At 45.5% G+C, this 11,881-nt stretch overlaps 1 protein-coding gene across 3 annotated transcripts in view; it reads left to right on the top strand.

Annotated features, from left to right (window-relative positions):
- Positions 1 to 346: 346 nt before the first annotated feature.
- The window catches only part of LOC137320414 (sialic acid-binding Ig-like lectin 12), a 38,762-nt gene continuing 27,227 nt past the window's right edge, over positions 347 to 11,881 (top strand). For 2 of the 3 annotated variants that reach the window (XM_067982115.1, XM_067982114.1), the window contains exons 1-6: positions 347 to 422; positions 2,165 to 2,557; positions 5,838 to 6,197; positions 7,667 to 8,026; positions 8,580 to 8,948; positions 10,640 to 10,711. In XM_067982115.1, the coding sequence (XP_067838216.1) occupies positions 374 to 422; positions 2,165 to 2,557; positions 5,838 to 6,197; positions 7,667 to 8,026; positions 8,580 to 8,948; positions 10,640 to 10,711 (1,603 nt within the window). In that variant the 5' untranslated portion in view covers positions 347 to 373. The remainder of the gene's footprint in view (positions 423 to 2,164; positions 2,558 to 5,837; positions 6,198 to 7,666; positions 8,027 to 8,579; positions 8,949 to 10,639; positions 10,712 to 11,881) is intronic. The other variant, XM_067982117.1, reaches the window with a different exon arrangement.

The raw sequence follows: 11,881 nt of genomic DNA, 5'->3' as shown, positions 1-11,881 counted from the left end.
TCAGTATCGTATCCTGTGATTTGTTCTCAATCCCATTCACTATGTGACCCACGATCCTATTAGCCCGTATTTACTGCTGTCACACACCATGCATTCAGTGAGCTGTCCGGAGAGGGAACTTTGTCTGACGCTTGGTTTGGAGCTGCTCAGTTTTGCTTGGTGTCTTCGTTGCTCTGTACATGGTGGGTGAGATCAAATGTGCCAAAAGGCACTTCCTCATCTGAAGCTGGTCGGCAGCCTTGCGAAATATCGCAGTTTTTTTATCAACCACAAATTTAAGAAGAACATTAAGGAAATAGTGAGATGCCATCTGAGTTGAATATTGTCAGCAGTCAGCCATTAGAGAGATCTCTGCGCTGAAGGAGTGAAGAGGATGCTGTGCATTTTGTTTTGTGCGCTCGCAATGTCCCTCTCGGCAGAACGTACGTATTCTCCAATCAGAAACAGGAATCCAATTTCTTACTGTAATACTGTTTTAGTAAAATAATTAACTGAGCAGAGAAGGGCTGGATGTCAGTAGAAAAGGAGAAGGATCAGTTACTTTGTACAATAGAACCAAGTGTCTCCCCGCAATGGCAAAAACAACTTTTATACTTATGCATGTGTGTGTTTTTATGTTTGTGTGTGTGTGCTTTAATTATCTTTTTAGATTTGCATGTATCCCAAATAAGAACATTTTGAGATACAGTAAATGAGTAATTTGAGACATGACAGGTACAAAGCTCTTGTTAGACCTCATCTGGAGTACTGCGTTCAGTTCTGGGCACCGCATCTCCTGATGGGGTGCAGTGCAGATTCACCAGAATGATAACAGGACTGAAGTGGTTACATTTTGAGGACAGATTGCATGGACCAGGCTTGTGTTACGTTGAGTATATAAGGGTAAGAGTTGATTAAAGGAGTTGATAGGGTCACTGTAAAGCGCTTTGGGAAGCTCTGAGGTCATGAAAAGTGCAAATATATAAATGCAAATTCTTTCTTTTTTTCTTTCTTGTGGGCTTTGGGAACGAGCAGAGGAGTGGAAAAAATTCAATAGATATTTCGACGAGCTGGGACAGGCAGGACATTTATCCCTCAACCAAGACCCAAAACAGATGATATGGCCGGTTATTTCATCGCTATTTCTGGACCTTGCTGTGTGCAGATTGGCTGCTGCATTTCCCTATATTACAACAATGACGACACATCAAAAGTACTTCATTGGTTGTAAAGCACTTTGGGTCGTCCTGAGGTTGTGAATGACGCTATATAAATACAAGTTCTTTCTTTTATTTAAAAAACACACTGATGGGATAAATATCTCTGAAGGAAGCAGCAGGCTTAGACATGAGGTGTGAAATGACTTCCTGTGCTGTAGGCCTCTCCCATTCTCTTTCTTTTCTCTGTGGAATAGGTTTGAGGAACTCCAGCTCACTTTCTGTTGAGTTACATCGAAACTACACCACAGAAACAGGCCATTCGGCCCCACTGGTCTATGCAGGGCGTTTATGCTCCACACGAGCCTCTTCCCTCCCTACTTCATCTGACCCTATCAGGTTACCCTTCTATTCCTTTCTCCCTCATGTGCCTATCCAGCCTTCCCTCAAATGCATATATGCCCCAACCATTCCCCGTGGTAGCGTGTTCCACACTCTTACCACTCCTTGGGCAAAGAAATTTTTCCTGAATTCCCCACTGGATTCACTAGTGACTATTCTATATCCACGACCTCTTGTTTTGCACTCCTCTACAAAGTGGAAACACTTTCTCTATGTCTACACCACCAAACCCTATCATCAACTTAAAGACCTCTATCAGGTCACCCCTCAGCCTTCTCTTTTCTAGAGAAAAGTGCCCCAACCTGTTCAGCCTTTCCTGATAAGTATATCCTCTCAGTTCCGGTATCATCCTGGTGAATCTTCTCTGGACCTTCTCCAGTGCCTCGACATCCTTTCCATAATATGGGGACCAGAACTGTGCACAATACTCCGAGTGTGGAATAACCAAGGTTCTGTACAAGTTTAACAATGTGGACACACAGCACACACAACTGCTCATAATTCAACACGGTTTCAGAAAGACATTAGAATGTGAGAAATCTCAGGGTGCATTGTGGTTTCCCCCGTGAAATTTCTGACTATTGTGCTCAGTTAAGTGTTAACATGACATCTATGTGTGCTCACAGGTTTGAACAAGAATGGTTGGTCCATGGAGACCCCAGATAGGGTGACGGGGAGGGAACGGAAGTCTACTGTTCTGTTCTGCAAGTTCACTCACCCTTACCCTGGATATAAAGGCAACATCACCGTCACATGGAGGAGAAATATGGCAGAAGTGGTTTTTAGTTACACAAATTATCCATCACGAAAGCGGCAGAGCAGTGGGTCTGAGAATCTGATCCACCAGAATGTAGGCGAGCGCTACAGACTGATGGGGAACCCGAGGGAGAACGATGCTTCCATAATGATCCAATCACTGAGGAAAGTGGACACAGAAGAGAGATACAATTGTCGTGTGGATTTCAAGGAAAAAGAGAAAGGAAAATTTCAACTCATTCACGGAGTTCTCAAGATAACGGGTAAGGAATAATTCAAACTAGAAATAAGGATGTGCTGTAAAATGATTCGATCACAATCGGGTGTCTTATTTAATTCATCCTGAGGATGTGGACATTGCTGGGAAGGCAGGCATTTATGGTCCCATCGCTGAGAAGGTGGCGCTCGAGGCTACTTCAGAGGGCAGTTCGGAGTCAGCCAGGTTGGTGTGGGACTGGTGTACTGTGAATAATAAAGTGAATAGTTCAATTATTAATGAGTGAGATTAGGCAATCTAAAGAAAGGTCTCACACAGAAACAGTGCTTGCCTTTGTTTTATTCATTCTCGGGATGTGGGCATCGCTGGCAAGGCCGGCATTTATTGCCCATCCCTCGTTGCCCTTGAGAAGGTGGTGGTGGGCCTTCTTCTTGAACCACTGGTAGCAGTTTGATACAACTGAGTGGTTTGCTGGACCACTTCATAGGGCACTTATGTGACAACCACTTTGGTACAAGACTGGAGTCACATTTCGGCCAGAGCGGGTAAGGACGGCAGGTTTCCTTCCCTAAAGGACATGAGTGAACCAGTTGATTTTTTTTAATGACAATCTGACATCTTCATGGTCACTTTTATCAATACCAGCTTTTTAAAACTGAATTCAAATTCAAATTCTCAAACTGCCATGGTGGGATAAGAACTCACGATCAGCTGGATTACTAATCCAGTAACATAACCACTACACTACCGTACCGTCCGTTTACTCATTTGCAACACTGCATCGTTGGAGACGCTGGCCCTGAAAATCCACTGTGTTTCTGGTGCAGCCACAGTGTTATCGGGACTGATTTTGGTGGAGACTTGAATTCGTTGTGTCTCCACCTCGAGTTACGCACATCAAAGAAAATTCCCTCCACACGCAGTGATGAGCACGAGATTGGGAATATTACAAACAGGAGGAGTCTCGTTCCTGCTCCGCCATTCAATCAGATCATTGCTGATCTGGACCTCAGCTCCATTTACCCATCGCTCCACATCCCTTAATAACCTGACCCAATAAAAAATCGACCTATCTCAGCCTTGAAAGCTCCAATTGATCCTCAGCCTTTTCGGGGAGAGAATTCCAAATTTCCACCAACCTTTGTGTGAAAAAGTGCTTCCTGATTTCATTCCTGAACGTCCTGGCTCTCATTTTAAGATTACTCCCCCTTCTTCTGGATTCCACAACCAGAGGAAATCGTTTCTCTATTTCATAGAATCATTGTATCATAGTAGGTACAGCACAGGAGGAGGCCATTCAGCCCATCGTGCCTGTACTGGCTCTTTGAAAAAGCTATCCCCTGCTATTCCCCTGCTCTTTCCCCATAGCCCTGTCTTTGTTTTCCCTTCAAGTATTTATCCAATTCACTTTTGAAAATTATTCTGGAATCTGCTTCCATTGCCCTTTCAGGCAGTGCATTCCAGATCATAACTCGTTGAGTGAAAAAAATGTTTCCTCTTGTTGCCTCTGGCTCTTTTGCCGATCACCTTAAATCTGTTCCTCTGGTTACTGACCCTTCTGCCACTGGAAACAGTTTCTCTTTATTTACTCTATCAAAACCGTTCATGATTTTGAACACCTCTATCAAATCTCCCCTTAACCTTCTCTGTTCTACGGAGAACAACCCCAGCTTCTGCAGTCTCTCCAAGTAACTGAAGTCCCTCATCCCTGGAACCATTCTAGTAAATCTCTTCTGCTCCCACTCTAAGGCCTTTCCGAAAGTGTGGTGTCTAGAATTGGGCCCAATATTCCAGTTGAGGTCTAACCAGTGTTTTATAAAAGTTTAGCATAACTTCCTTGCTTTTGTACTCAATGCCTCTATTAATAAAGCCCAGAATGCCATTTGCTTTTTTAACAGCCTTCTCAACTTGTCCTGCCACCTTCAAAGATTTGTGTACCTACACCCCCAGGTCTCTCTGTTCCTGCACCCCCTTTAAAATTGTACCCTTTAGTTTATATTGCCTCTCCTCATTCTTCCTACCAAAATGTATCACTTCAGACTTCTCTACATTAAATTTCATCTGCCATGTGTCTGCCCATTTCACCAATCTGTCCATGTCCTCCTGAAGTCTGTTACTATCTGCCACATTGTTTACTCCATTTCCGAGTTTCGTGTCATCTGCAAACTTTGAAATTATGCCCTTTATACCCAAGTCCAGGTCATTAATATATATCAAAAAGAGCAATGGTCCTAATACTGACCCCTGGGGAACATCCTCCAGTCTGAAAAATAACCGTCCACCACTACTCTCTGCGTTCCGTCCCTTAGCCAATTTTGTATCCACACTGCCACTGTCCCTTTAATCCCATGGGCTTTAATTTTGTTAGCAAGTCTATTATGTGGTACTTTATCAAATGCCTTTTGAGAGTCCAAATACATAACATCAACCACACTACCCTCATCAACCCTCTCTGTTACTTCATCACAGAATTCAATCAACTTAGTCAAACATGATTTTCCTTTAACAAATCAGTGCTGACTTTTATTTATTAGCCCATGCTTTTCCAAGTGCCGAATAATTGTGTCCTGCATTATTGTCTCTAAAAGTTTCCCCACCACCGACGTTATGCTGACTGGCCTGTAATTGCCGGGGTTATCCCTCTCCCCTTTTTTGAACAGAGGCGTAAATTTACAATCCTCCAGTCCTCTGGCACTGTCTCCATATCTAAGGAGGATTGGAAGATTGTGGCCAGAGCCTCCGCAATTTCCACCCTTTCCTCCCTCAGTAACCGAGGATGTATCCCATCTGGACCGGGCGACTTTTCTACTTTGAGTACTGCCAACCCTTTAAGTACCTCCTCTTTGTCTATTTTTATCCTATCCAATATCACTACTACCTCCCCCTTTACTGCTACAATGGCAGCATCCTCTTCTCGAGTGAAGACCGATGCAAAGTGTTCACTCAGTACCTCAGACATACCGACCCTATCGAATCCCTTTAATATTTTAAACACCTTGATCAGGTTACTCCTCAATCTCCTCGACCCAAGGCAATGCAGCCAAGTTTATGCAGCCTGTCCCCACCTGAGCTCAAGTTTTGGTGATGGAGCAGATATGGGGTCGGAAGCTCATCTCAGGGTCAAATAGGAAGCCAAGGTTGTGAACGGTCTGGTTCAGACTCAGACCGTGGCCAGGGAGGGGGTTGGTGTTGGTGGCCGGGGTGAACGGAGTTTGCGGTGGGGGCCGAAGACAATGGCTTTGGTCTTCATACATGTCGTATAAACTGTGTTTAATACACTGCGCTACTGAATAATATACATTCTTTGAAACCCTTCTCTATCTCAGCTGATAGGAACAATATCTGGCAAGTGACTGTGAACAAGGGAGATTCTGCCACACTGCCCTGCACCTTCAGTCCCCCTGACCAGTATCCGAGTAACATCACTGTCCTCTGGATGAAGGAGAATCCATGGAAAGAGTCGGTTGTTTTTAGTCAAACTCGTTCCCTCAGGGATGGTTCTGACTCAGTTACTGTAAATAAAGGAGAGCGATATCAGCTGATCGGAGACCCAACCCAAGGAGACGCCTCCATAAGGATGAGGGACCTGGGGCTGAACGACACCAGCAAGTATTTCTGTCACGTACACGTCAAGAATGGAGATGGGGAAAACGTGACTCAGGATGAGATGAGGCTACAGGTTGTCGGTAAGGAAACATATACGTCAGTGATGTTGGGAAAACGATAAAAAGATGTTGAACAAACATAAGAGCAAATTCACTCCCAGTGAGGAGCTGAGAACTTGAGATAGGCCTGAAACACTGTAATTCCAATTGATGAACCTGGGCTCCGCAGACTCACTCAGGCTATTTCCCTCTGTGGGTCACTGCACCGTGATTTTTGTTGCCTTTTCCAATCTGTATGGCGGCGCACTTCTGCCTCGTAATGAGCGTGCGTTTCCTGCCGCCATAGCGGAGGTTTAGGAGGCTGTTCAGTTTCGAAGTCGCTGCATTGTTAAGATCCACAGACTCACTCAGGTCAACTTCCATCCGCCTCCTCCATTAACGTCAAACCTGCGTCCCTTTCGATCAGGAGCCAGTCCGTTCCCTCACGGAATATTTCAATCCAATCTCCTCCTGTTGGGCGTCACCCCTCTATGCTCACGTGTCTCTCAGCTCTACGTAACGGATTTCATCGCAACGGACCAACAAATAAACTCCTTCAGTTACATGGATAGAGTGGAGAAGCTGGGGTTGTTCTCCTTGGAACAGAGAAGATTGAGAGGAGATTTGATCAAGGGATTTAAAACCATGAAGGGTCTAGACAGAGTAGATAGAGAGAAACTGTTCCCATTGGTGGAAGAGTCAAGAACCAGAGGACATAGATTTAAGGTGATTGGCAAAGAACCAAAGATGATTTGAGGAAAATCTTTTTTACACAGCGAGTGGTCAGGATCTGGAATGCACTGCCTGAGGGGGTGGTGGAGGCAGATTCAATCATGGACTTCAAAAGGGAACTGGATAAGTACTTGAAAGGAAAAAAATTGCAGTGCTACAGGGATAGGGAGGGGGAGTGGGACTGGCTGGACTGCTCTTGCATTGCGCACTCAATGGGCGAATGGCCTCCTTCCGTGCTGTAACCTTTCTATGATTCTATAATTTACCCAATTTTCTGCTGTAGTTTTTGGCCTTGATGGGGTCCTGTACTATGGTCCTTTCACCTATGTTTCTCCATTAAAAAGAATTCTTATTCCATACTACCTTATGTTTTTGTATCTTGATAGATCCACAGGAACCTGGAAGTGTCCCTGTTTACAATATTATTACTGGTACGGTGTCACAGCAAAGACGTGGATGTGGGTTTCAGCAGCAGATGAGCTGAGGCAGGGGCGGAGACGGGCGATGTTACGGAGGGGGAAGTAGGCGGTCTTGGTGATGGAGTGGACATGTGGTCGTAAGCTGATCTCAGGGTCAAATAGGACGCCAAGGTTACGAACGGTCTGGTTCAGACTCAGACCGTGGCCAGGGAGGGGGTTGGTGTTGGTGGCCGGGGTGAATGGAGTTTGCGGTGGGGGCCGAAGACAATGGCTTTGGTCTTCATACATGTCGTATAAACTGTGTTTAATACACTGTGAGACTGAATAATATACATTCTTTGAAACCCTTCTCTATCTCAGCTGATAGGAACAATATCTGGCGAGTGACTGTGAACAAGGGAGATTCTGCCGCACTGCCCTGCACCTTCAGTCCCCCTGACCAGTATCCGAGCAACATCACTGTCCTCTGGATGAAGGAGAATCCATGGAAAGAGTCGGTTGTTTTTAGTCAAACTCGTTCCCTCAGGGATGGTTCTGACTCAGTTACTGTAAATAAAGGAGAGCGATATCAGCTGATCGGAGACCCAACCCAAGGAGACGCCTCCATAAGGATGAGGGACCTGGGGCTGAACGACACCAGCAAGTATTTCTGTCACGTACACGTCAAGAATGGAGATGGGGAAAACGTGACTCAGGATGAGATGAGGCTACAGGTTGTCGGTAAGGAAACATATACGTCAGTGATGTTGGGAAAACGATAAAAAGATGTTGAACAAACATAAGAGCAAATTCACTCCCAGTGAGGAGCTGAGAACTTGAGATAGGCCTGAAACACTGTAATTCCAATTGATGAACCTGGGCTCCTCAGACTCACTCAGGCTATTTCCCTCTGTGGGTCACTGCACCGTGATTTTTGTTGCCTTTTCCAATCTGTATGGCGGCGCACTTCTGCCTCGTAATGAGCGTGCGTTTCCTGCCGCCATAGCGGAGGTTTAGGAGGCTGTTCAGTTTCGAAGTCGCTGCATTGTTAAGATCCACAGACTCACTCAGGTCAACTTCCATCCGCCTCCTCCATTAACATCAAACCTGCGTCCCTTTCGATCAGGAGCCAGTCCGTTCCCTCACGGAATATTTCAATCCAATCTCCTCCTGTTGGGCGTCACCCCTCTATGCTCACGTGTCTCTCAGCTCTACGTAACGGATTTCATCGCAACGGACCAACAAATAAAGATTAATTAGATTGAGTTAACTCACTGTCTCTTTCTTCCCCAAGCCCCAGCCACCATCCTGGAGCTGTCTGTCGTGACCGATAACATAACCGGAGACACCATCGTGTGTAAGGTCGAAGGGGAGCCACCTGCAAACATCACATGGATCGACCCTGAAAACAGCGCACTGCCCGGGAACAGCACGACAGTCACACAACTCCTGGAAAAACATCAAACTGTCGGAGAGATTCTTAACCCAACGCTGAGAGGGAACTACAGATGTGTGGCTGTAAATGAGCACGGGAGGGACGTCCGTCAGATCCACTTATGGGCCACTGAGAGGGACATGTTGACGATCTCTCTGTACATTGGGTCCGCCATTTTATTCATCCTCCTTGTTTTGATTGGTTTCACTGTCTGGAGGTTGAAGAAAAGTAAGTTTCATGATGAAAACTCTCTTGGTGTGGGCCAACGTGGTAATATTGTGGCATCTTCTCCATTACAGCAGTGACTACACTTCAAAAGTACTTAATTGTAAAGCACTTTGGGATGTCCTGAGGTTGTGAAAGGCGTTATATAAATGAAAGCTTTTCTTTCCTTTCCTTATACATGTTTTCTGTGGTTGGTTCTGATGATGTGGATCAGGTGGGGCAACTTCTGAAAGAACGGGTAAGGCATTAAGATATTCCACACTTTAGGAAAGATGTCAAGGCCTTGGAGAGGGTACAGAGGAGGTTTGCCAGGATGATACCAGGGATGAGGGACTTCAGTTATGTGGAGAGACTGGAGAAGTTGGGATTGTTCTCCTTAGAGCAGAGAAGGATAAGGGGAAATATCAAAGTGGTATTCAAAATGATGAGGGGTTTTGACAGAGCGAGTAGCGAGAAACTGTATCTTCTGGCAAGTGGGTTGGTAACCAGAGGTCACAGATTTAAAATAACTAGAGGGGAAAGGAGGAGAATTTTTTTTCACACAGAGGGTTGTAAGATCTGGAGTGCACCTGAAAGGGTGGTGGAAGCAGATTCCACAGGAACTTTCAAAAGGCAATTGAAGAGGACTAACTTACAGGGTTAGGGGGAAAAAGCTGGGGAGTGGGACTAAATTGGAGAGCTCTTTCAAAGAGCTGACACAGGCACGACGGGCCGAATGGCCTCCTTCTGTGCTGTAAGATTCTTATCATTTCCCCTTCTTAGAGTCCAATTGAAATTCGAATCGAGACTTCTGTGTTTGAGAGTCCCTAGTCAAAGGTCCTGGTGTGGAGCCTCACTGGACAGTACACATGTTGCTGGGGCATTTGGTTGTCCACCAAAACTCTACTTTTGGCTAATTAGATTCCCAGATGTTCCTCCACACTCTGGATGACGGCTCAGCTTCAGAGTCTTTCCCCTTGAACCCAAGAACCTTTCCCACTTTTCTCTTTCCCACTGTCAGTGGTCTCTTCCACTTATTACCCAACTCTGCCCGACACTTTTTCTGATGATTCTCCTCTACAGTTCCCTTCAGATCGCACGTCCCTAGTGCAAATGTCCACCATTCCAGGCACAGCCCAACAGCTGGATTGCTGGATATTCTCGGGGGGGGGGGAGAATCCTTGTGGGATAAACGGTTATAGAGCCCGCCCACTTGATTTTCATTTCTATTGATTTCTCGGGAAATGAGAACTGGGCGGGTTATATAACGGGCGGGTTATATATCATGAAAGTCCCGCTGGTTTCAGGCTGGAGCCTTGACAACGCAGCAAGCCAATTTGTGCACAGCAAGATCCCACAAACAGCAGAGTATAATGACCAGATAATCTGTTTTTACTGATGATAGTTGAGGGATAAATGTTGGCCCAGGACACCAGGGTGAATTTCCCTGCTCTTCTTCGAAATAGTGACCCTGGGATCTGTTATGCCCACCTGAGAGGGCAGACAGAGCCTTGGTTGAATGTCTCATCCGAATGACGGTACCTCCGACAGTGCAGCACTCCCTCAGTGCGACACTGAAGTGTCAGCTTGGCTTATGTGCTCAAGTGTCTGAAGTGCGACTTGGACCCACAACCTTCTGACAAAGAAATGAGAGAGCTACCCACAGAGCCATGGCTGAGAATCAATACTATCTTACGTTTTTGTGTCTTTGATAGATCCACAAGAACCTGGAAGCGTCCCTGTTCACAGTGTCGTTAATGATGCGGTGTCACAGCAAGCAGAGACAGGTAATGAGACAAAGTCACTCGCAACTCCTGCTTTGCATTGAGAACATTCTTTGAAATACATACCCAAACTTCAAATGTGTGTTTAAAAACTGCTCTCCTGCAGTGTCGCTCATCTGCGTCATTACAATTGGTTTTCCGCACATTCACACCATCCCTCGGGATTTGCACATGGATCTTTCCAAAGTCCGTCCTTCCCTGAGCTCTGTAATAACACTGTAGGGGATCACTCAGAGGGAAATTATTTTCCAGAGGGAATTCAGTCAGTCTGGATTGACAAGGAGAAAGAGATATGGTTACAGGTTGGGCAGTCACCTCAAACAGAAGAGGGGAGTCGGACTGTGTCACTGCACTTGTTGTACAACACTGCAAATGGAAATAACCCTTACATAGGAACAGGAGGAGGCCATTCAGCCCTTCAAGGCTGCTCCGCCATTCGATCAGATCATGGCTGATCTGCACCTCAATTCCATTTACCCCCCTTAGCTCCTTGTCCCTTGATGCTCTTACCCAATAAAAATCTATTGATCTCAGTCTTGATAGCTTCAATTGTCCCAGCATCCTCAGCCTTTTGGGGGAAGGAATTCCAGGTTTCCATTACCCTTAGAATGAAAAAGTGCTTCCTGATTTCCCTCCGAAACGGCCTAGCTCTAATTTTAAGTATATAAGACCATAAGAAAGAGGAGCAGGAGCAGGCCATACGGCCCCTCGAGCCTGCTCCGCCATTCAATCAGATCATGGCTGAACTTCTACCTCAACTCCACTTTTAAGATTATGTCCCCTCGTTCTTGATTCTCCATCAGTGGAAATTGTTTCTCTCTATCTATCCAATCGAATCCCTTTATCATTTTAAACACCTTGATCAGATCTCCCCTTGAATCTTCTATACACCAGGGATTACAAGCCAAGTTTATGCAACTTGTCCTCATAATTTAATCCTTTAAGCCCTGGTATCAATTTTGGTGAATCTGCGCTGTAACCCTTTCAAGGCCAATATATCCTTCCTCAGGTGCGGTGTATTATCTCCAGATGGGGGTCTGACCAATGCTCTGTACAACTGAAGCATCATTTCCTCCCCTTTGTGATCCATCCCCTTTGAGATAAAGGCCAACATTCCATTAGCCTTTTTGATTGCTTTTTGTACCCGTCTACTAGCTTTAAATGATGAAACAG

This window comes from Heptranchias perlo, chromosome 4, assembly GCF_035084215.1.
Source record: "Heptranchias perlo isolate sHepPer1 chromosome 4, sHepPer1.hap1, whole genome shotgun sequence".
Taxonomy (NCBI): Eukaryota; Metazoa; Chordata; class Chondrichthyes; order Hexanchiformes; family Hexanchidae; genus Heptranchias; species Heptranchias perlo.
Note: the sequence above shows the minus strand (reverse complement) of the source record. Positions and strands in the feature narration are given on the sequence as shown.